This window comes from Saccoglossus kowalevskii, chromosome 1 (genome assembly GCF_978046115.1).
Source record: "Saccoglossus kowalevskii chromosome 1, keSacKowa6.1, whole genome shotgun sequence".
NCBI lineage: Eukaryota > Metazoa > Hemichordata > Enteropneusta > Harrimaniidae > Saccoglossus > Saccoglossus kowalevskii.
This window is the reverse complement of record NC_140641.1, coordinates 19,000,888-19,025,268: the sequence shown is the minus strand read 5'-3', so window position 1 is coordinate 19,025,268 and position 24,381 is coordinate 19,000,888. Positions and strand designations below refer to the sequence as shown.

Genomic DNA, 24,381 nt, shown 5'->3' with positions numbered 1-24,381 from the left:
ATTTTTAAAAGAATGCTGGCGACGTATTGTTTATATATACCGCATCTACAGAAAAGAAGTTCCCACTGAGTAGTTACCTTAATATTGCTCTGTTTGCGTTAATATTGCATTGCTTTCAAACGACAGAAATATGCAACAGGCGACAAAGCACAATAGTTTTAGTAATATCTGACGTTGTTACCTGTTACCTGTAAACATGTCATGGTTCTTTGTTAATGGTATGAAGCTATTAATTCTGCTCGTTAGTAGTATAGTTGGTGATTCTAATGACCAGCAATTGCCGTTTAAAGTGTTTTCAGACCTCAATTTGTCGGGGTAGAACGACACAGTTACATTTTACAAATAATATTAATGTAATCGTTGCTTGCTTGAGTGTGGTTCAAATGTTATCTCAAATTCAAATATTTGCTTTCGTTGCCATGTACAATGTAGCCCCACTCAGGATTCTCTCAACTAATCACTTCGAAATGAAGTGTGGCTAAAATTATTAGACATCGAGCACAAGAGTCAGTGTTCCATTATTATCGATGACAAATATCTCAAGTTGTTGAAAAGTACATATGGGATTTAGATTATCTAAGTGTGTGGTACTTAGATGTACGAATCATTTACCTGATTATCGATATAAGCTGTTAGTGTGTTATAAAAGCAAAATAATCAAGATACACAAAGAGCTGGTAACACTTTTATTTACAAAGGCACACATGTACAAAATTAAAGTCGATAATGTATTAGTGTTGTATCGCTATATGTCCACACACGTTCACACAGAACAATTGAAAAATTTCAGAATGAAATAAAGTCAGGAAAACTTCAATCAGCTACAATAACCTCTACTTCTGTGTTTTGTATTGCACTTCATGGTAATTGGTTGGTCATTTCAAGGTGTAACATACCTACGGAAAAAAATAAGCATTTTATCCAGAAAATCCAGCATAGAGAGTGTCGACTAATATAAGACGTATTTTGAAGACAAATACTCCAACGTTCGTTTGTCTGGTTTGATTGTGATAGCAGTACCCATTACGACATCAAACAATGAGATGCAATCGATGTCATTAAGAGGCAGAAGCACCCGTAGAAATATACCCTCTCAATTCCCGATATATTTCAGAGTTTCTTATAATTAGTCCCCGTTCGGACGCAGTCCGAAAACGGGGACTTATGTTTTGCCCTGTGTGCGTGCGTCCGTGCGTCCGTGCGTCCGTGCGTCCGTGATCACCTGTATCTCGAACATGCATGGACCGATTAAGTTCAAACTTCACTCATACATCACACATTATATGGGACATATGCACATGCGTTTTTTTCATGATCCGATTAACGATAGCCGAATAGCGGCCATTTTAAGGCCGAAAATGCATCAAAATCGCACATTTTCACCATTCCGGACCCGGATCTCAGTTATGCATGGACGGATTTTGTTCAAATTTGGTACATACATGAAACATAATAGGACCTTGATGCACGTCATTTTTTTTTTTGGATCGGGTTCGAAATGGCCGACTGGCGGCCATTTTGTTTTAAAGAATTCAGTTCTGGATCCGTATCTGAGACATGCTTGGATTGATCGAGTTCAAACTTCACACACACAATGTACATCATGTCACAAATATGTATGTACATTTGTTTCATGATCTCATTAACGATAGCCAAATGGGAGCCGCTTTAAGGCCGAAAATGCATTGAAATCGCACATTTTCACCATTCCGGACCCAGATCTCAGTTATGCATGGACGGATTTCATTCAAATTTGGTACATACATTAAACATAATAGGACCTTGATGCACGTCATTTTTTTTTTCGGATCAAGTTCGAAATAGCCGACTGGCGGCCATTTTGTTTTAAAGAATTCAGTTCTGGATCCGTATCCGAGTCATGTCTGGATTGATCAAGTTCAAACTTCACACACACAAGGTACATCATGTCACAAATATGTATGTGCATTTGTTTCATGATCTCATTAACGATAGCCAAATGGGGGCCGCTTTAAGGCCGAAAATGCATTGAAATCGCACATTTTCACCATTCCGGACCCGTATCTCAGTTATGCATGGATGGATTTTGTTCAAATTTGCTACATACATTAAACATAATAGGACCTTGATGCACGTCTTTTTTTTCGGATCAAGTTCGAAATGGCCGACTGGCGGCCATTTTGTTAAAGAATTCAGTTCTGGATCCGTATCCAAGACATGTCTGGATTGATCAAGTTCAAACTTCACACACACATGGTACATCATGTCACAAATAGATATGTGCATTTGTTTCATGATCTGCTTAACAATAGCGGAATGATGGCCATTTTAAGGCCGAAAATGCATCAAAATCACGTATTTTCACAATTCCAGAATCGGATCTCAGTCATGCATGGATGGATTTTGTTCAAATTTGGTACATACATTAAACATAATAGGACCTTGATGCACGTCTTTTTTTTTCGGATCAAGTTCGAAATGGCCGACTGGCGGCCATTTTGTTAAAGAATTCAGTTCTGGATCCGTATCCAAGACATGTCTGGATTGATCAAGTTCAAACTTCACACACACATGGTACATCATGTCACAAATAGATATGTGCATTTGTTTCATGATCTGCTTAACAATAGCGGAATGATGGCCATTTTAAGGCCGAAAATGCATCAAAATCACGTATTTTCACAATTCCAGAACCGGATCTCAGTCATACATGGATGGATTTTGTTCAGATTTAGCACAATGTGTTGTACATATGCAGGTGCATTTCGGTCATGATCTGCTTTGAATGTATATGTCACTCAAATATGAACGGAACGGGGACGTGTCATTGACAATGACTTGTTGCTTACTAGTCTTTCCAATCCCCATACCCATGCACTTGAGAACGTCTATAAAATTGCAATGTTGGACAAATCATTAGTGTGATTGCGGACGTATTACCTGCTATTGCTGAATGGAAACCAGCGTTGTAGTCTAATGTTACTTCGTTTTTATAGTAGTCCTCTCTGTCATCTTCGTAGTCGTCTTCCTCATAGGGTCCACCTACCATAGCGCCATAGAGTACTTGTGGGTTGGGATCCAAACTGTTGAAAGTGCCCCAGTTACAATTAGCTGGTAAATCGGGACACGAACTGTTGGGGAAAAAAGACGATAACACATCGAGTATTTAGTAAAATTGTTTGTTACACTGATTATATAATTTAATTTTGAATTATAAACAACAAACCCACCTGCTCCGGTGGTGAGGGTAAACTGGAGGATTGTTTCCAAATCCGCATACATAACTACGTCCCGAGTCTCCCAGTATATAGTGAAGTTGGTCTTTGGCAAATTGTCGGTATGTTTCGGCATTTATCCCATTCTCAGCTGCTATCAATGCAATGAACGCTGTGCCGGCTAAAACAAATAATAACGTGCGTATACGTAAATGTCTACAAGTATGATATCAATACAATACCAACGTTTATTTACTCTTATAATGACACAATTAATTTGCTTGGCAAAGACACGATACATGATCGTCGATCAATAATAATCGTGAACGAAAATGGCCAGCAGCTAGAATCAAGGGGGATTCGCACAGAATTCTGCGTGAATCAAAGAAATACTCGCTGTTACGGCACGCCTGATTGACTGAAAACGAGTCGGCGCACTCTATTTACCCAGAACTCTGTGCAAATCCTACCTTGATTATAGCTGCTGGCCATTGTCGTTATGAAATCGAGGTATATCACCAGAAAACGCGGGATTTGCTCAGTTTTGAATAAAACCAAGTTAGCAATTATGAGCAAAGGTTATTAACGTAACAACCGATCCCTTCTGAACTTTTTGTTCCGCATTTTAGGGTAAGAAATCGGCATTTGAAACCGACATGGTGTCTCATTTATATGCGCATAGCGGATGACTTTTTTTTTTTTAAATAGTATTTATTCATTTTCAGCTCCCAAGTCTGTGGACTACCGCCCTTTAAGTATTACTGTTGTCATTGATTGAAGTGGTTTATTGGTTTCAAACACAAGCGAATCAAACAAACCTCTCCCCTTCTGGCCATTAGAACATTAAAGCGCAGTGGTCGTCGCGCAGCGCGTGTTCGAATTTCATGTAAATAAACAATGTATTTTACACGCGTTGTATACGTCGCTATGAGTCCCATATGGAACAGAACGCGGTGCGACGACTGTCGCCATTTTAACTGTAGTCGTCTTCCCACAAAATATGAGTCTGCCAACTAAAATGGCGTGAGGTCACATACATGAATGATCGCGACATGCATTTGACTAGTGCTTCCCATCATGACACCCATTGCGCTACGACGTGTATAGAAACTTACCTGCGTATCGAAGAGACCCCCAGAAATGTCGGAACACAAGTCCCTTTGGCGTGTAAGACACGACTCCATCTGGTAACCAGCCATCCAGAAATTTGGTTATTTTTTTCAAATAATCGCCCGAGGGATCACCAGTCAAGTTGTATAAAAGTAACTGAAGAAATATCACGATAGACAAATAAAATGGAATAAAATAAGAATGAATAAGTAATCCAATTCTTCACAGAAGAACATGTTACAAACGGGCAATTGTCTCTGGTGTTTTGTTACAGTATGTGTGATCAAAGCGATGAGATATACTTACGTGTACACCTGCATCAACCTGCGCCCAGGCAAATGACCAGGGACGTCCACTGGCCATATTTTCTAATTCAGTTACTGATTTATTTAGATATATTTCCTCTCCGGTTGCTTTATATAACCATATCGCAGCCCACGATATCTCGTCATTGTACTTGCTTCCTCTGTGGAAAGATTGCACATACATGAATTTATGATTATACTTTTATATGTTGACATACGATTAGAAACGACATCCAAATCCCGATTACCAAAGAATAATATTTAAGCAAATAAACGTCAATATTATTACACAATCGCGCTTTAATTTTTCCAACAAAACCATGGTCAGTTGTAAAACAAAACCATGGCAAGTTGTAATGAAAACAAACACTTCTCCACGCATGCGCATTCATAGTGTTAAAATCATTATTCTCCAGGTTCATTTTGTTAACTAATTAGAACGACGAAGAGGCATACAAATTTTACCACACTTACGAAGTATAAATCAGGTCCCCTATCTCAGAGTCGAAGAAGGAATCTCGATAAAAACCTCGTTCTGTGTCGGCGAATTCAAATAGTTCTCTTGATTCATTGAGAAGTAATGCTGCATAGTCTGGGTCTACAAACAAAAAAATAAATGAATTCTGTAATATTGCGCAAGAAGTTTCGAAAAACAATATTGAAGAACTAATTAGGATTAAATTTGGGTTAGGTTGTTTTATGTTTATTACGCTTCATTTCTCTAGCGTCCTCTAGTGATGGGACGCTTTTGTGACGTCGAAATGACGTATATTGATCAAGTAACTGTCACTCAAAGACAACTGTATGTATTATTCGTGCAGTCATCCATAATATATCATAATACCGTGTAATTCCTTCATTGGTCGATCGGTATCATGTACAGCCTCGTTATCAGATTACTGGTTTTTGATTGGGGTCAATGTACGAACATACAAACAAGAATACGTTGAAAGTAGCCATATCCAATGCTTTCCAAAATCTACAACAATCTTTCCATGATTCCTCCACGTTAAACAAATCCTGAGTATTTAGAACTAGTTTGCTCGATAACGTTTTACCGCACTGATTTATTGCTTCTCGGGCTACCACTACACGTATATATTCAATTTTATTTGGGGTATTTTAATTGAAATAAACGACTCCGCAGTGTCCAATATTGGGTGACAATACTGCGTCTCGCCATTATTGCGTCCGTTCCCTGTTGTTTAAACAATATCGAATCTTCCACGTTGAAATATTGGATAAGAAGTAGGAACTATGGCAAGATAATGTTTGAGGTGAAGCCGAACACATTATCACGTCTAGACATAGTTCCTGAATAGACTATGACGCTGTGGGAGATTCATTATTGAACAAGTTTAGTTAAATTTGGGGGCCTTTTGTTGAAGTACTTGCGAATAGCGGTTTGCATTATCGATTGCGATAACGTAAAGCTATGACGTCATAAAACACAATAAAGTTGATTTATACCATAAAATTTCTGGCGGTGCGTCGTCCTTAATTTCCAAAACAAAGACTGCATTGGTGGACGATTACAGATCAAAGTCATATCGAGGCTTAGAACGGCCTGTTCGTCACTCACTTACGTCATAAAAGTGCTTCGTCACTAGAAGGCGTATTACATATAATTTTATACAATTCACATTTATATTTTATAGAATTACTCCGTAAACATAATATATTTGTTTAGATTAGTTACCTGTGTCTGCGAATACCATTGAAGATGCAGCAAGAGCAGCCGCTGTTGCGCCTGCAACATCACTCCCCGGCGATGTTGAGTTAATTCTGAAGGCTGGTCTATCCATTGTCATTTCTTCAGGGCGTCCCCAGTATGTGTGATCAAGTGAGACGGTGCCAATCTACAGACGGAAAAAACACAATGCACTATGAGTATGAATAATATGTAATATTGAGAAATGATTTATTCCCGTGATAATATGCTGCAAGGCACGTTATTCCATCGGTCAATAGAAACCTCTCGTCTCAGTTTGAATAGTGAGCTTTATGAATATTTATAAGGAAGTGCCTGTGTTGTGCCGAGAGTATCAAATAAGATTTTGCTCATATATCGGAACAGTCCCACATAGAACATTCCCCAAAATGTACAAGTGGGTTTAAACATTAACCATATTAACCTACTTGCACATACAATTCGTTCGATGCTGTGTGTGCTTTTAATATAAAGTCTGTCCCCCATCTGATACAATCCAACATATTCTGCGTTTCATCGGCTTCTTCGTATGCATCCTTGAATTCCAGATAACCCCAGCTGAGAACCGCGACACTGAACGCCATCGGGAACGTTGACTTGATGTGATCACCGGCTGCGAATATGAATGATTGAAGCATATAATGGACAATAGTAATATTATGTGTATTAGAATGCGTCGATAGAAAGATCTACATCACCACCCACCATCATACCAGCCACCCGTTAAATCTTCACCGTTAAGTCCCATGTCATCTAACGCGGAATCTCCTCGATAGGGTATTCTGTTGGTCGGTGGTAATGTGCCTGATCGCTGTGCTTCGTAGAAGAGTATAGACTTGTACAGAGCATCCGTGTAGTTATATGAGTTGTTGGAATCTACGAATAGAAAAGCCAATGATTTAAGCTATTACAACATTTTGTTCCTTCCTACATACATCTGTATTGCTCAGAATAGTTGATTCAATCGTTGAAATGTATCCCATAGTAAGACCATTTTTAGTAAGACAGCTGTTTTTTATTTAAATGTGTGCAATGTTCAAGTTGGGTTTTAACTATAGGTCAATCGTGGATGACATTAATTTAGAAGCATAACCAATCATTCAAAAGTACATGAGCTTCGTTCCTTTGAATTTTTTTCTTATCTCCTAAACTACTGTAGAATACTTTATTTTCGCTTGGAATTTATTTTCGCTATTTTCACTGAAGGGATGATTCTGTGAATTTAAAATAAAATCCATACAAAACGCCTAAAAAGCCTTTTCAGTGAAAATTAATTCCAGCGAAAATAAAGTATTCCACAGTATTTTTACTAATTAAAAATGGCATGTGCTTTATATACGTAATCAATATACGTAGGATAATAATGTTCCTATTATGCACGTCTAAACAACATTTATCATAACAAAACTGATTCTGTATTATATTATTATAGCAATATTTCAATTGCCTGAATACGCCGTTCTGACTTGCTGAGAGCGTACTTGAAATTATACAAAATAAACGATATTCCACGGTTTAGAAGTAGGTCCCAGACTGAATACAGGAGGGAATCGGCAAAAATAATAATATTTTTCACGACAGATATAGAGCGTTATGGCTAAAAACAGCAAAATGAAGTTGGTACATGTATTATATAATAGGAATAACCACCACCAGAGGCGAGTAGACCACTCGATTTCGGCCAGTTCACTTCCTCATTTCGTGGTATGATCACCTCTGGGGTGGGGTGTTTCTTAATTACATGACATATTAAAGCGGGAGGATCGTTACCTGCGCATGCGCGGAAATTTAGTTCAAGCAATGATAACAACACACGCTAAAAACGTAAAGGGGCTCGTGGGTAAACGCTTGTTTTTAAACAATGACTCCCCCGCTTTAACTGTGTTTACTCATATAGTACCTTAGATTTGATTTGCTCTCGGGAGAGCATGAATTGAAAAAACGAAAATCAAAACACAGATTATGCCTGTTTTACGATTTGAAATCATACATGTCGATAACCTGGTCAACAAATCATTGACCTTCTCAACACGGTATTGACCTCGCAACGTGATAATGACCTTGTTAAATTGATATAAGCAATAATTATCTAATATATGATCAAATTTCATTTATTTTATTGAAATCGGGAATATACAACATGTACAGTAAGCTCCTTCAATGGCCCAACTACGTTAATAGAAATATAATATCAATGTTATACTGCACCATCTGTCAAAGTTGTTGTTTCTATAGTTGTGGCGTAGTGTGGAGTATTTATGAATGTCAACGCATTAGTGTCAGTTGTGACGTAGTATGGCGTATTTGTAAATGCCAACGCATTGATACCAGTAATGGTACTAGCATTTATTTCGTAGTCCATCGTAACGTCGGTCGTAGTGGTACGGGGTGGAATAGGTACTTCTGTAAAACAAAAATAGTGACGCATTAAACAATTCATTTTTTACAAAGATATTAAATAATTACCAATCTTTACGAGCATTAACAAATTCAGAGAAAAGTTACCAGCTTCGCAGAGATACACTCATGTTATACTAAATAACATATCTCAAAATACAACCACGTTTTCGTTTGTAATTTGAACTGTATAGTAAGGGTTTCGTATCTTGCTATTTTGTCTGCGTAATAGTGGGTGTGCTGTTTGAGTCAACGCGTAAATACAAAGCAGAATTTGATAGGTCGGAAACGAAAGAAAAAACATGTCATCAAATAAGCTGCTCTCTGATTGGACAGATGGTTGGGTGTTTTTGTAACAACCAGATGGGCTATTTGGTATAATATTAATGTGTCCCAGCCTGGTAAATTTTGTTGAATTAAAACATTTCAATAGTTATATAATATCTACAGATAGAAACGATGTCCTAGACTGGCGCAGTCGAGGCGATTAATTTGTTTTTTGTAGTTTAAATACAATTAAAAAATTCGCGAAATGGAGGTGTTAGCGCGAAATCACCCCGACTGGTTTATTCTGCAGGAAATTCATTGCTATTAAATATTCATGAATTGCACGTATTATAATGAGGTGGGCGCGGAAATACGTGCATAATGAGGTCAACATGGTAAATGTCAGGTCTCATGCCACTAATTAACCAATGGCTGCTCAATTTAAATGCCCAGCAAGAACCAATGAAATTTTTTAAATATTATTTTTCTCAGGTGCTCCCTGTTTGAGGGCGTAATCACCTGGGTCAGAGGTGAGACCAACATGTGGTCTTTTGTTTACTACTTAGCGGCTGTGTACCTGTGGGTTTATTCTGTGTGTTAATGGATGTTCTAATCTTGGTGTTTTTCCAGTGATTTCTCTTGGTGCAATCCAAATACAGTAGGTGTGTCTTGTTTACCTGAGATTTGCAAGAGTTTGAGCTGGCCAACATGTTAGTTTTTTTCATATGGTTGATTACTGGCATGTTGATTTTCCATTTTTGAGCCATATTTTCAACTTTCTTCGTCATTTTCATATAGCAATCTCGTCATATGTTAACATTGTCGTCTATGGAAATTCAATTAGTGGTATGAGCCCTGTCACACTGCAGACCCAACATGGCGGCACGTTGAAATTCGAGTTTTTCGTAGTCGTCGTTTCTGATTCATCAAAATGTGTAAAAAAAATAACTCGTACTAGTTGTAGAGTAAAAAAAATCGGCTGCTACAATCAGCCGACGTCTTTTCGGTCAGAGGTCAGTTGAAGAGACGTTGTGATTGGCCTAGATGATTGTCAATTAAAACACTCATTAACATAATTACCCGTTGAAAAATCGACGGGTTCCTGCAGTGTCGATAGAAGGCCATGCAGAATAAACCAGTCGGGGTGATTTCGCAGTTACAGGTGATTTCGCGCTAACACCACTTCGCGATTTGTTTTATTGTATTTAAACTACAAAAACAAATTAATCGCCCCGACTGCGCCAGTCTAACGATGTCCCTGTTATTCATCTGAATTAGTAACATAGTGACAACAACTGTACATGTATGACCCGAGTATTATAATGAAAATTAGTTTTTACTAACTGTAGTTAGTCATGTGAACAAATTAGTGGAAACTATGTAGCGTACAAACACCAGAAAATGTAAATGATCATTAAAGTATTTGTACGTCTTTTGTACTAATGTATAATTTAGTTCATGAGATAGAGATCAGTTAATGATGATGTAAATTTAGATGCGTTTTGACGAAGAACTGATGGTCATCCGAAGGTACTGCCATGACATTACACTCTTTATGAAAAACAAATGAACAAAATGTAATACAATTAGAAAGAAATCATAATTGAGTAAGTTTAAAACATCATCTAATCACCGGGTCGAGTATTTGTTTTAATCTAACACTACTAACATATAGTTGTATTCATTTAAATTTAAATTACGTCAAGTGACATATACGTGTGTAATGCGCAGGTATTTATGTCACGTTCACACGTGTTTTAATTTACCCACCGATTCTGTGGTAGCTGCAAAGGTGCTAAAGCTCGTATCCTGGACCTTCGGTGTGCATTGTAACGCAAATGAAAACACATTCCAAACACCGCTCCATAATCTTCTGCCACTTCTGCGCTCTCAGGCAAGTATGTAAACATGGCAAAAATGTCTTCTTACACCGAACACGGAGGAAACAGTGACCGTGTGTGTTCTAACCCAGTAGACGTGACAGCGCCATCTATCGATAAGTTGTTAATGATTTTCAGTGCAAGCGAAATAGCCTTTAAAGTTGTTGTTGTTGTATGACACGTTGTACGTGCGAATAAAACAATCAACGTGACATGTTATTAGCCAATTAGAAAACGTAACTAAATATTTACTTTCTGACCAATGGTATAACTATCCTTACAGTGATAAGTGCGAATATAACAATAGAACTCATTGTGACAATAGGGACAACATCTAGCCTAATATACTAGTCTGAGATTTAATTGGTAGTTTATAATCATGAACAGTTTCGGTGATTTTAAAATGGTATTTTCTTTCAATTTATTTATACCTGATACCCCAGGCTGCTCTCATTAATGACGGTTGTCTTCATTGTCCTGCGAGCGCTATGGAATTCGGGCACAAATCACCATTGAATTTAATATGAGGAATGTTATTTTAGCTATTTTAGCTAAGCTTTATTTCTTAATACAAACTAATTTATTACAAATTATATTATAGGCATTTATAATATTGATACATTTCTAGACCAATTAAGTTTCTGGTTAATTAAGGCGTTGAGTCAAATTTGCTAAAATACCATGACACATTATCAAAGTGTTTTACAGACATGTACGTTACAAAATAGAGATACCTTCGTCCCTGGCTGGGTAAATAAATGGGTTCTTACCTCATCAAAATGCTCACATCTTTACAATTATGGGTATGTCCTTGTCTCTTCTTTGTGATCAGCGTGTCACGCAGTATTTAATAATTTAAAAACACGCAAATCAGAAGTATAATGAATGTCCTTGTTAAAATCGTTCAAAGGGAGTAATGTAATGTTAATTTGGACTTTATTTCGCATCCGATGAATTAGTAAATTATCATGAACATGAATTATGATTATGTCGCCTTAAATCCCACATTAATTAGTCAAAACGTGCTCAAACGAGCACATGTTATCCCACCACCGTTTCCCGACGTTGTTATTGCAACAACGAACATTATAATGATATGTTAATTATGATTACGTAGCCTTATCTCCCAAAGTTAGTCAGAAATGCCCAAATTAGTACATTTCATCTTAGCAACGCCTCCGTCGCTATGACGACAACGATTATGATTAAAGCGTTATATGACTATGTTGTTTTTGTTCCAATGTTTCTTTTTTTCCAGAAAGTACAATTATTTGTATCTTACCACCGTTTCCCTTTGTTGACATGATAACGACAACGATAATTATTATGATGAGAGATAACGACGTTGCAATGCCGCCAAACATGATGGCGAATTTACAGTTGCCTCCGATGCACTTTGTACAGCATCTGTTATTTCTAATTTCTTCTGTTCCATGCTGAGTCTTGGCATTGGTAGTGTTGGCATTCTATCAGAATGAATGTACAGACATTACGTTGTTGTTGGCAGGGCACACTTGTCGTTTTGTGATATGGTCAATATTTTTAATGCGTTTGGGGCGTACATGATATTTAAGGGTACACAATACAAACTATACTGGGCGGCGTCCTACAATGCAACGGTCGGTATACCACACAGTGCCGTAGATAAAGAAATTTGATAAAGAAATCAAAACAATTGTGAATACCCGAATCAATATTTATTGCGCACTTGAAGGGGCTAATAAGCGCCGTCTCGTGGTTACGCATACTGAACAAAGAACATTAGATGTTATGTTGTTTTGTTTATTTGAACAGTTGCAAGTAAATCGTATGACTAGCCGTGGGAAGCAATACTAGCAACGTGTTGCAATGCGTCATGTGTTTTCGGTTATCAAAGCAAACCATGTACAGCTCTGGTTCCAACGATGGTTCAACTATACATTCAGTAATAAATTGCAGGTGTTCCGGTAATTTTATACGTTTTACCAAAGCACCATAATTCAATAATCAGCAAATGAAATATCTATAGCAACATATACGGATACATAATGAGTATAAAGTGGAGTTAGTATAAATCGCACTTATAATCAGAATTAACATTACACAACCACTCTCAACATTGACAACAAACTGTTTTCTATTTGTTGTAACCCTAGAGTTGTATGCTGTACTTGACTGTAATTCGATTGTGTTTTTGTTGATCGATACTCCCCAGGAGGTCAAAAGCTGGATCAGATTGCTACAATATCGAACAGGCAATCGATTGTTTTTTTGTTTTGTTTTTTTGGTGGGTAGGTTACCCGAACAATAATACGTTGATATATACTAATTGTTTTAGAACGTTGTGAAATATACACGATAAACTCGGAAAGTGTGTGTCTTAGACTTCATTACTAATAACAATAAAGTATACACAAAAGCAGTATTTTGATTATGTGTTAATTAAAGGAGAGAAGAGGTCTGGCTTTTTGTCACTCCGTACATAAAATTTGAGATCTATGAAAGAATTCTGGTGATAAAAACAACTTGTTTGTGCTGCCAAATACCCTAAATATCGGGTATAAAACGGGCTGTGAAGTAGACGACAAAGGTCCCCTGGCGTCATTTCGCTTCTAGGGGCACTGGACAATGACGTCACTAATGAACATGATGTCCCAACCATATCGTATACACGTATCTATTTTATTTTGGTTTCACAAAACTTGAATAGCCGTCAAAAATTCAAATATATTTAGTTTTTAACTATCTATGCACGCAGTGTGACCCTTTGACCTAGATTCGATTGGGTTGGAATATTTTATTTGAAACAATATTCTGACGTTACGTACTGTCACAAAAATGTATCAACGAAAATGCGGTGTAATTGTCTGATTTGCAAAGTACACGGTGTAATTTATTGGTTTCCTTTCCTGCTTGTTGACTCTTCACGATGTGTTTGTTTAATTATTGTAGTTTTCCCCAAAAATAAAACATGGAAAAGTCATGGAATTAAATAAAGCGCTCCATGCATGGACTAAATGAAAGAAAACATTCCTACGCCTAACATAAAACAAAACATTAAACCTCTTCGTTTATTTGTTAATTTTGCGTACGTTTGGTATAATTACAGCATGTTTGTAATATCTAACCTTTCGATAATAATTTCAATTGTTTGAAATGCCTATCGACCGTGTCCCGGTGATAATTTGTTTGGAATGTCGATCGTCGTTGGTTTCTCCATGCTGAGTTTAGGATGCGTCGGTTTTTCGACGTATGTCATTCAAGCCGAGACAGGACGAACACTGACCGTAATTCATAGATTCACATTACACATGTTTGCTAAATTCACATAGACTAATTTTCTTCGAAACTGTTTCTTTCTTTTACTTTGTTCACAGTAACACTTCCACCCCAATCCCATAAAATAAAATATTAAATTTCATTCGCAGCTAAAAATCAGAACAAGCATACAAATAATAAGCACTGAAGTAACAGTTAAAGTTGCGTTCGCGAACCATACAAGGTGGCATAGATTTGAAGTGTCGTTCAGAATTTAATAATAGTTACACTCGTATATACTCATTGTATCCCCCAACTGTGTCATTAAAACCAGCATTTCGACCATTCCAGTGCCAGTGATCAGTGTTTGGGCAAGCGGTCGATGTTTCAAATAGCGAACGAGAGGAAAAAACGATAAAAATTCGGTCGTTTTCCGCTCGGAAAATACCTTGCGGTCGGAAATTAAAGCGCTAATCGGTGGAATGTTGGGCGAAATGAGTACTGTTGTACAAATATTTCTAATTTAATTGTAACTCGTACAATATTTATTTACTCACTGTTTACTAATGCAGATAATCTCAGAAAGTTTATGTCATAGACTTTATTAGTAGTAACCATAAAGTATACTTAATAGCAGTTTCGGTTATGAGTGATCTTACTAGCGTCAAAGCGTCATGATTGACTGAGATCGAGACGCGGTAGCGGTTCTAAACATTCGATTAAAGTTTAATACAGCAATTCACTTTTTTCCGCGCCAGTAATTCGGTTGACAAACCGTTACGGGGAGAGGAACTTTTTCTTTCAACTAACATACATGGCAGTGTAAGACGGTACCATTGTGATAACTGGGTGGGCTACTGCGTTCAATGCTGTCAGCATGTTGAGTTTGCCTTAGGCTACATTGTCAAACAGTTTGCGTGGGGATGTAGTTATAAGTAAATAACGGTGTCAGTTATAAGTCATATTATATTTCACGTGTGAATAAAAAATAGTAAAATTACTTGAAAAAAAATATTCCGGATTCACTGGCACGTGGACGTAAACATACCTCGGCATTATTCAAGAATCAACACAGATTGCGTTAACCCCATATTCGCGGCCCCAAAATATTATAGAGAGACCCCCGTTTTAGTATAGAAGAGTGTCCAATTTATAATAAAGACACATAATATATTATCAATTCCTTTTCACAACACTAAATTTCAACCGCTGAGTGACACGTTCCCCAAACACTTAATTAACGTTTAAAAAGACCTGATAAGACGTCCCATTAAATTATATCGACCAATGTGTCCTTGAAGGTATAAAGATACTATGAGAGTTTTGCAATAATTGACGGGGTGTTATTCATGAAGTTGGTGAATACGTTCACTTGTTTTAATGATTTCCCACGGTACAGTTATATAATAGCGCTTGACCTCAAGTATAAACTCTCCTCATACCATCCAATCACCTTCCATCCATCCCGATCCGCTGTCTGTCAGACTGCCTGATAAGAAAGCCCTACGTCAGTTATTTTAGCGTGCGTGATAGTTGCTAAGGGACGGGGAATACACAGCATAAATTTCTTAACACAATTTATGTATGTTAACATCGCCCTTTTGTAATGTGAAACCACCTGCCACAATATCACGATAAAGTTGAATTGTAGTTGATCCGGTCTGCAGTCAGGCAAGGTCGATGTACTATCACGTTTTTTCCAGCAAAAAATTGGGTCTCTCTACTTCTTATTTTATGACATATTGTTTCATATCGCAACTTAGGGATCAGTGCATTGTGTCCGACACGTTACAAGTATAACACATTTACTAGGTCGTGAATGGGTTTGTTGATGAATCGACTGTCAAATTAGCGCTCAGTATATCATCTGAATCACTGAGCACGTACATTCATTATCAAAGTCGGCACAAAATACGCCAATCCAGTGAATATGAAAATGTATCGCAATAGACTATGACAGACGTGTATGATAATTACACACAAATGACATCTTTGCGCTGCTAAATCAATGACCTAACTTATCTATCCATTGAATATACAGAACAGTGTCATTAATAAGGGTCAGCCAAAGTAGCGTTATATAAGTAGTTTGACAGCAATTTGGCGTCAAGGTTGAACTTGAAACGAGAAAAAAGTGTAGACAATGGCAACAATAAGAAACTGAGAATTTTCTTTTTGTAGGACGACTTTCTCAAATGATCTCATAAAGAATCGTAGATCTGTATTGGATACTAGTATGTGGAATATAAAGTACGTCTAGTCTCATTGGTGTGGGGAAAATGTCCTGTAGCATTGAGCTAGAATTTAACAAGATCGTATATGTCAACTCAGTTTTGTGAAATGTAAACTAAAGAGAGCTTAGGCATGTGACAAACGCCTCCAAACTCGTTGAGTTATACCACGGGCATTAGGCAAAATTGATACATTCGGTTTTGAAAGATTTGTGGAACAACGTAATTGTGCTAGTTACACGCTCTTGGTTCCACCGATAACTAGCTATTTAAAAAATATAATAATAAACGTACTAAATATACACAAAACTAAAAACTGCGCCATTATATCTGTGTTTAATTTCTTCACTGATTTAACACCTAAGCGTTTTTGACTACCGGCGTTGGTTTTACCAACAGAGCGATGTTTGTTCTACACAAAAAAATGAGGCATTTGTTATTGATGTAAACCGAAGGAATTCAGTTCGTGACCCCGTACCGTGGAAAAAAAGGTAACAACTTATTTGACTTAAACAGCCCCAGGGACTTGGATAAAGCTCTTCATTTTGATTCTTATGTGTATATACCGACGATTGAAAATACAAATTAGGCCTTATAGTACGTTGAACCAGTACAAGACAGTTATACAACAACTATGTCCAGTCCGCTAAAATGTCTTTTGGAAAAGGAAGCTCGAGAAGCATGTCTTATTACAATGCACATTGACACATGGATAGCTGTGAAATTATAGCGATCTCGGTATTTTAAATTTATCATGTTTACATTTCATTTGAACTTATATGCAATTATTGTGTTATAGTCACGTTCCTTGAACTTATATGTTTATGATTTACATGGGTAAAGCTGAAATTGGGTAAAATAATAAAAATATTTGTACTTGTAGAAAACCTGTGACATGTGTGGCTACAGTAGTTGATGGAGAGAAAGATACGCTTGTTCTTCTCTGTGTAACGTCGAATTGTAATCGAAACGTACCTGATCTCCCGTCTTGCCATCTTCAACTTCTGTCAATTTACTGGGACGCACTTTATTATCGCCACCTAGTGCGATGCTCATAGTGTTTTGTTGGAACTACCCGTGAGTCAAGTATGGTAAGCAAACGGGTACAGAGTACAACCGTGGATCAACAAACTGTCGGAGTAGTAAATCTGAATTGAAGTACTGCGTGCGCATGCGCAAACATGTCGCTATGGAGATAAGTATCAGTTGACTTTCGCCTGAGGCTACTATGTATCTATTCACAACGAATAAAAACGAGGGGTCCACCGCAGTTGACCCCTCGAGTCGCGTAATCAAATGTATGGCAAAGCAGAACGCCTTTCTTACTCACTAATGGCTGTAATTACGACAGTTATTTGACAGATCTAAACTAGATACATAATGACTACAAAATGAGAGTAGGTTCTATGTTGTAAGCTTAAGATTTATTTAACACGGTGTTTGAGTTGTGAAAACACAGCCTTTGTACACGATTTATACAAACTTGCGGCTGTCTTTGTTCTGTAAACGCTGGTTCTATACACTTCACCAGTCCCCACGACTCGTGTATCGTATTTGTAAAATCTGATATACCAGGGTGCAATATTCGATATGTACCAAATGCTATCAGAAAGTTTGGAAACAGAAAAGACCTATTTTCACATTGAAATATACCCCGGGCTACACCTGTAATCCGAAGCACCGTACGCGAGTCTAAGATATGCGTATATGTCGAACAGTGATACCTCACCCGATGACGTCATATAGAAGGAAACATAACAAATCAGAGAAACTTCAATAACGTCAATAGGGAAAATGATATACGTGTTCGATCTCAGCCAACTAAGTGTCGATAACCGGACTCAAGATGACACGGCCATGTTTAATTCTAATTGCCTAAATGTTGGGCTACTGGCAATGGAATGAGAACAACAAAACCTCTTCCCGTGAGACCTTAACTAAACGGGGAACAACTTGAACGCAAGTAATAATGCACCAAGGGTAAATCAATGATTGGTACATTCCTCTTTGTTCGCGAGAAGGTACACAGTTTCCCAGAGATAGTGAAAGATTGTTTTAAAGCATGGTTTTATTATGTCTAAACTGACAAACCATAAGTTTTTTTAGTTTCATAAAGTATCAGCATTACATGTATATTATGGCCCGGGCAGTACTGATTGGTGTATATTCCTTGTTCAAACAAATAGAAAATGTCACGGTGACATTGCCCCATTAAAGCCCTGGCTGCTCTATTGACAAATCGAGTGGTGAATTTCAAGTTTGAAGCTAGAGAAGATACATTTTGAATTCGTGACATCGCACTAATGTGCCTTGCATTGTATTTAGCATTTTGAAAAGGTTGTTTGTTTCCATATGATAGGCAATTGAGCCTATTTGTCCCATCACCACCCGCCAAATAAAAAGAAATACTGCGGTGTGTCACACAACTAGGTGCCGTCGAAGCTGCATTTTTCTTGTCAAAGGAGGTTCTTCTGCTTGAATACAGCAAATGAAATAAAAAATAAATAAATGACGTCACCGGACAAGTATGTCAGTGTCACTGAAAAACACACATTTTGAATTGCATTCGATTGTAAAATTATCAACGTTTATGTGAATGTGTAACAATCGGCCATGAACTACAGTTCATTACTGTAATATAAGATTGACTAATATGCCAATACTAGCGGTATGTGTAGAACGAGGGACCCCTCCTCACCACTTAACGTGTCATTGTTTATTAACCCGGGACCAGTATAATCCCAGGAACTAGTACAATCGGCCCGGGTTAAGAATCGTCATTCGCGGGGATTAGTACAAGTCTCGTGTGACGTGTTCGGTTGCCCCAATTCGCGACAAACTTAGTACAAATATACTGTGGCTCTCACCGGAAACAGGGGAAGTAAAATAATTTCTATCCATAGGTCAGTTTAAATATTGCACAGCATATTAAGGCACATCGAGCGGAATTCATGTTGTTTTACTACATGATCATGTAACTGTCCGCTATGCATTTTGGGTGCAACGTTCTATTGTATACAATGGAAATTGAATACATTATAATATCATTTTTTAAATGTTTTTCACAATATTAGGATTGATATTAATAATAATATATGACCATTTTCTCCCTTTATCTTGATATCACTGATCAAAATTTTGTGATATGAACTTGAAGAAATAATTTTACAATCGAAACAATCGTGATATTGACATCATTGTCCGATGACGTCATATATTTATTTTATTTGCGGTATTCAAGTATTCATATACTCCTCACTTCTACTCGAACCTCCTTGTACATAAATAAAAACAAATCACACACGGGGCAATAGGCTTCTAATGCAGCTTCGACGACACCATCGCCTCGCTGCGTGAAACAGTATTTTTTTGGGGGGGGGGGGATGGGCGGTGATGGGACAGATAGGGCAAATCATATGGAAACAAACAACCATTTCAAAATGATAAATACAATGCAAGACACATTTAGTGCTATGTCACGAATTCAAACAGGATTTTTCTCATCTTCAAAATTCACCACCGTCACCCGTCACCCGTTTTAATTTAAAACAAGAAAAAAACAGTAAACAAGCAGACGAGTTTTATTAGAAAAAAAAAAACGCACATGCTTCGAATTACAGGTGTAGCCCGGGGTGCATTTCAATGTGAAACTAAGTCTTTTCTGTTTCCAACCGTTCTGAAAGCATTTGGTACATATCGAATATTACACCCCAGTATATCAGATATTACAATACGACACACAAGTCGTGGGGACTGGTGAAGTGTATTGGACCAGCGTTTACAGAACAAAGACAGTCCCAAGTTTGTATAAATCACGTACAAAGGCTGTGTTTTCACAACTCAAACACCGTGTTTAATCAAATTCAAAATTGTCTGTAATTTAGGTCGATTTTAAAATAGCATTTGTTAGCTTCTCCAGCGTTCGCTGAACATAGCATTAGCTAGCTTTACCCTAGTTGCTCTAGTATTGAGGTCGGTATATCAGGACATTGATGCAAGGAATGACGAATACTAAACTGTAAAATGAAGCCCTTCAAAGTTTCCTAATTTAAAATGTTAACCGAGTGCATTAAGCAAGTCGCTGGGGTTAGATGGAAGTCACATTAGAGGGCGCATCTCGTCGCTCTGTTATCCTACTACAGCCAGATCTGAAGGCCTTTGCCGCATTCTGGCCATGCTGTGTGGCGCGTATCGCGTGGACGGGTTTCACGTTCTCTGCACGTAATAAGCTCGGTTATTAAGCATCCTTTATTGGGGATGCCCGGTGGCCGAGGGGAAGACGTGTAGTGGCGTGAAGCTAGGCGATTGGGTGCCGTACGCGAGCGCCGGTTCGAGTCACGCACGCAGTACGTATTTACTATAATTAGACATAGTCTTTACCTTGCCGTTTATTCGGTGTTATTTGCTTACCTGTTATAAAGAACGCGTTGCAGTGGCATAGATCGTTCTAATTCTCGGGCAAACATCCGTGCATTTTCATCGCCTGGCAACCATCACGGTAAAAACATATAAATTTGGTTGTTCAGGATTACTTCAAAGTTGAGTTTGTGATGTTTTCTAGACTCTAGCTGTTGTCACCGGCTCTTCGACCGGCGTTCCACACCATAACGCGCAGAGCCCACACAAATACACGTATGGTGCGCGCCTTACAGCATAGAACATTCTGTGACGTAGTATAGTCCGTCCCCGAGGATAGAATGGCTGCAGGAGACAACTCTATTTGACAGATTGCTGGCCCACGAATGACAGTATCCTGTACCTATTTACTTACCATACTCAACTCACAAGGTAGTCCCGACGAAACACTATGAGCGCCGCACTAGGTGGAGTTAATAAAGTAACCCCCAGTCAGGTACGTTTCGATTACAATTCGACCTTACACAGAGAAGTAGCCCTGAGTACAGTCCTGTAGGTTGGCCTTCTTCCGCTGATCATTCGGTGGGACCCTAACAGAGAAGAACATCTTGTATCTTAATATTACACATATTTTTACTATTTTATCCAATCTCAGCTCTACCCATATAAATCATAAACCTAGTAGTTCAAGGCACTTGACTATAACACAATAATTGCATATAAGTTTCAACGAAATGTAAACATGAACAATTTTAAACTTCGAGATTGCTGTAATTTCACAGCTATCTCCATGCTAATGTGCCTTGTAATAAGACATTCTTCTCCTGCAGCTTCCCGTCACAAAGACATTTTAGCGGACTGGACATAGTTGTTATAAAACTGTCTTGTACTGCTTCAACGTACTAGAAGGCCTGAAATGTATTTTAAATCATCGGTATACACACATACGAATCAAAATAAAGAGCTTTTTCTTTCTTTTTTTTTTTTTTTTGTGTCCGTGCTACAGATTCACAAACTGAATTTCTTCGGTTTACATGATCAATAAACAAACGCCAATCTGTTGGTATAACCAAGACTGATCGGGGAAAATGATTGGGTTGTTACAATACTAGAAATAATACATGAATACGTTTTTCTTCTTGGCTAAAGTAAGTTATTAGTAACATTCCAGTTAGAAATTTTTAAAAGTACTAAACGCATTGGTTTTGCACCCTGCTCACAGTACGTTAATCTAGCGCGTAAAAGACGTACCCGCGCGCTTTTTGAAAAGGTTCGAATGTGAAACGCTTCCAACCCGCTTTTTGTAATAAATAGAATATTGAGGATTTGGTTATTTGTTGTTCGACGGTGCTCTACGAATATCATAAATAATGTTCGTGTACGAGAAGTCTGGTACGCGGTGTGCCCGAAAATGTGTCATACCCCGTCTATTTTATAGCCCTTTAGCGGAATTTCTCCTTTATAAAGGAACACAGAAGCGCGCGCAATCGTGAAGTGAAAGGGCAAGCACTTGGCAACCATCACTGTGAAAACAAAGGCCGAAAACTATCAGAAAACGGTACTTTGAGATTGTTGTTGAGTCTCCCCTTAACAGTGTAAAAAGATTACCCCTGCGTGTGTAACGCATATCAATTTGATTTTTAAGGATTTCTTCAAAGTTGAGTTCTTGTTGTTTTCTCGTTCTCGTTCCGCGTTTCTCAGCAGCGCGCTCAGAGCCCTTAGAAATACGTGGTACAGTGGTGCGCGTCTTAGCAGTGTGGAACGTCTCGTGACGTTGCTCCGCCCCCGAGGATAGTTTTTTCGTCGGTTGCGGCGCTGCATTCTCCATCCAGAGACTATGGGTCTTTTATCACTAAGATAGGTAGTCGCCAGGGAACGTCCCACTAAAATACATTTTTGTAAGACAGGTCATTGATTCAGCAGCACAAGAGTATCATTTGTGTGTAATTACTACCAGTATTCATCGTCCGACTCGCACGGTCCCGCGTCAACGACCTATCCTCGGGGGCGGAGCTACGTCACAAGACGTTTCACGTTGCTACGACGCGCACCACTGTACATGCATTTCTATGGGCTCTGTGCGCGCTGCTGTGGAACGCTGGTCGAGCCGGTGAAAATTCGAGAAAACAATACAAACTCAACTTTTAAGTAATCCCGAACAACCAAATTTATATATGTTACACACGTAGGGCTAATCTTGTTACACTGTTCAGAGGAGTCTCAACAACCATCCCAAAGTACCGTTTTCAGCGAGTTTTTGGCCTTTGTTTTCACCGCCACGGGTTGCCAGGCGGTGAAAATGCCCGGATGTCCGCCTCTGAGGATAGACCTCTACACGATACCGTGCGGGATCGCATATGCTAATTGCGTATCTTAAGCAGTCAGATCTGATTAGGCGCGCCTCGAAACAAGGCGCCCAATCAGCTTGATACCAAATAATAAAACAAAATTCCACTTCCTGTTTTTGTCGCTATTAAGACATCCTTCCCACACAAAACTGCGTCGATTGCCTGTACCTAATGAGGCTTGAAGGCACCAACACCGAAAACTTTCGCAATTTTATCATCACAAGTATTACGATTCATGGGCGCCGCCATTTCGTTTAAAATGAAACAGAAAATAGAAAAGAATCAGAGTAAAACAATACAATGAACACGAAACAATAAAACAGCTATATTCAAACTTTGAAAGTCACGATCAATGGTGCTTCGCTGGCTGTCAATAACAGTATATGCCAAACGGTGGCAGACTGAGAACTGAAAGAAGTTGGTAAACATCTCTAATGATTCCCCATTAAATGTTTTAGATACGTCACAAATATGTTTGAACACGTCTCTCGTGTAATTTGCGGCCAGTTATTTATCGGCCTGCGATAATAACGTATATTCTTTACTATCACGCACGCTAAAAGAACTGATGTAGTGGGGGCGTCCTTATCAGACAGTCAGCGGGTATATGGGATTGGATGGTATGATGAGAGTTTATACTTGAAGTCAAACGCTATTATATAATTGTACCGTGGGAAATCATTAAAATAAGTGAATGTATTCACCATCTTTATGAAGTTGAATACCATCCCGTCAATTATTGCAAAACTCTCACAGTATTGTTATACTTTCAAGGGCACATCAATCGATATAATTTGATGGGATGGCTTATCAGGTCCTAAGTGTGTTTTTGTTGGGGGGGGAGGGTGCTTATACAATTTAGTGTTGCGAACTCCCGATTAGAAAATTAAGGGGAATTGATAATATATATGTGTGTCTTTATCAGAAACGGGACACCCTTGTTTACCAAAACGGGGTCCGACTATAATATTTGGGGCCCACGAATATGCAATCTCTGGCGATTCTTGAATAATGCCGGGGTTTTAAACCGCGCAAGTTAAAATCCATGTGCCATGTGTTCTTTTTATTTGCAGAAGTAGTTTTAGTATTTCCACGCGTTAAATATAATATGACTTATAACTGTCACCTTTATTTACTTATAACTACATCCCCACGCAATATGGTTGGCAGTGTAGCCTAAGGCAAACTCAAAATGCTGACAGCATTGAACGCAGTAGCCCACCCAGTTATCACAATGGTACCGTCTTACACTGCCATGTATGCGTTAGTTGAAAGGAAAAGTCCCTCTCCCCGTAATAACGGCTTGCCAATCACTGGCGCGGTAGAATTGAATTGCTGCATTACA

The 24,381-nt window shown here is 38.3% G+C and overlaps 1 protein-coding gene across 1 annotated transcript; it reads right to left on the bottom strand.

The window, feature by feature from the left end:
* Positions 1-657: 657 nt before the first annotated feature.
* Positions 658-17,488, bottom strand: LOC100373202 (uncharacterized). Its single transcript, XM_006813604.3, has 12 exons — positions 17,308-17,488; positions 12,147-12,330; positions 8,529-8,723; positions 7,026-7,196; positions 6,749-6,933; positions 6,309-6,468; positions 5,084-5,207; positions 4,611-4,770; positions 4,310-4,460; positions 3,210-3,375; positions 2,920-3,110; positions 658-896 (listed from the first exon to the last, which is right to left on the bottom strand). Exons 1-12 carry the CDS (start codon positions 17,386-17,388, stop codon positions 859-861), a joined length of 1,806 nt encoding a protein of 601 aa, XP_006813667.1. The 5' UTR covers positions 17,389-17,488; the 3' UTR covers positions 658-858.
* Between the last annotated feature and the right edge of the window lie 6,893 nt (positions 17,489-24,381).

Bases quoted from the DNA above. Each gene is read 5' to 3' on its own strand.
- LOC100373202 (XM_006813604.3), bottom strand. From the start codon at position 17,388: ATGAGCATCGCACTAGGTGGCGATAATAAAGTGCGTCCCAGTAAATTG. The intron at 7,197-8,528 runs GTGCAGTATAAC...TTCTATTCGTAG, and splicing joins AACAACAACTTTGACAGATG to ATTCCAACAACTCATATAAC. The intron at 4,771-5,083 runs GTAAGTGTGGTA...ATCTTTCCACAG, and splicing joins GGGGACCTGATTTATACTTC to AGGAAGCAAGTACAATGACG.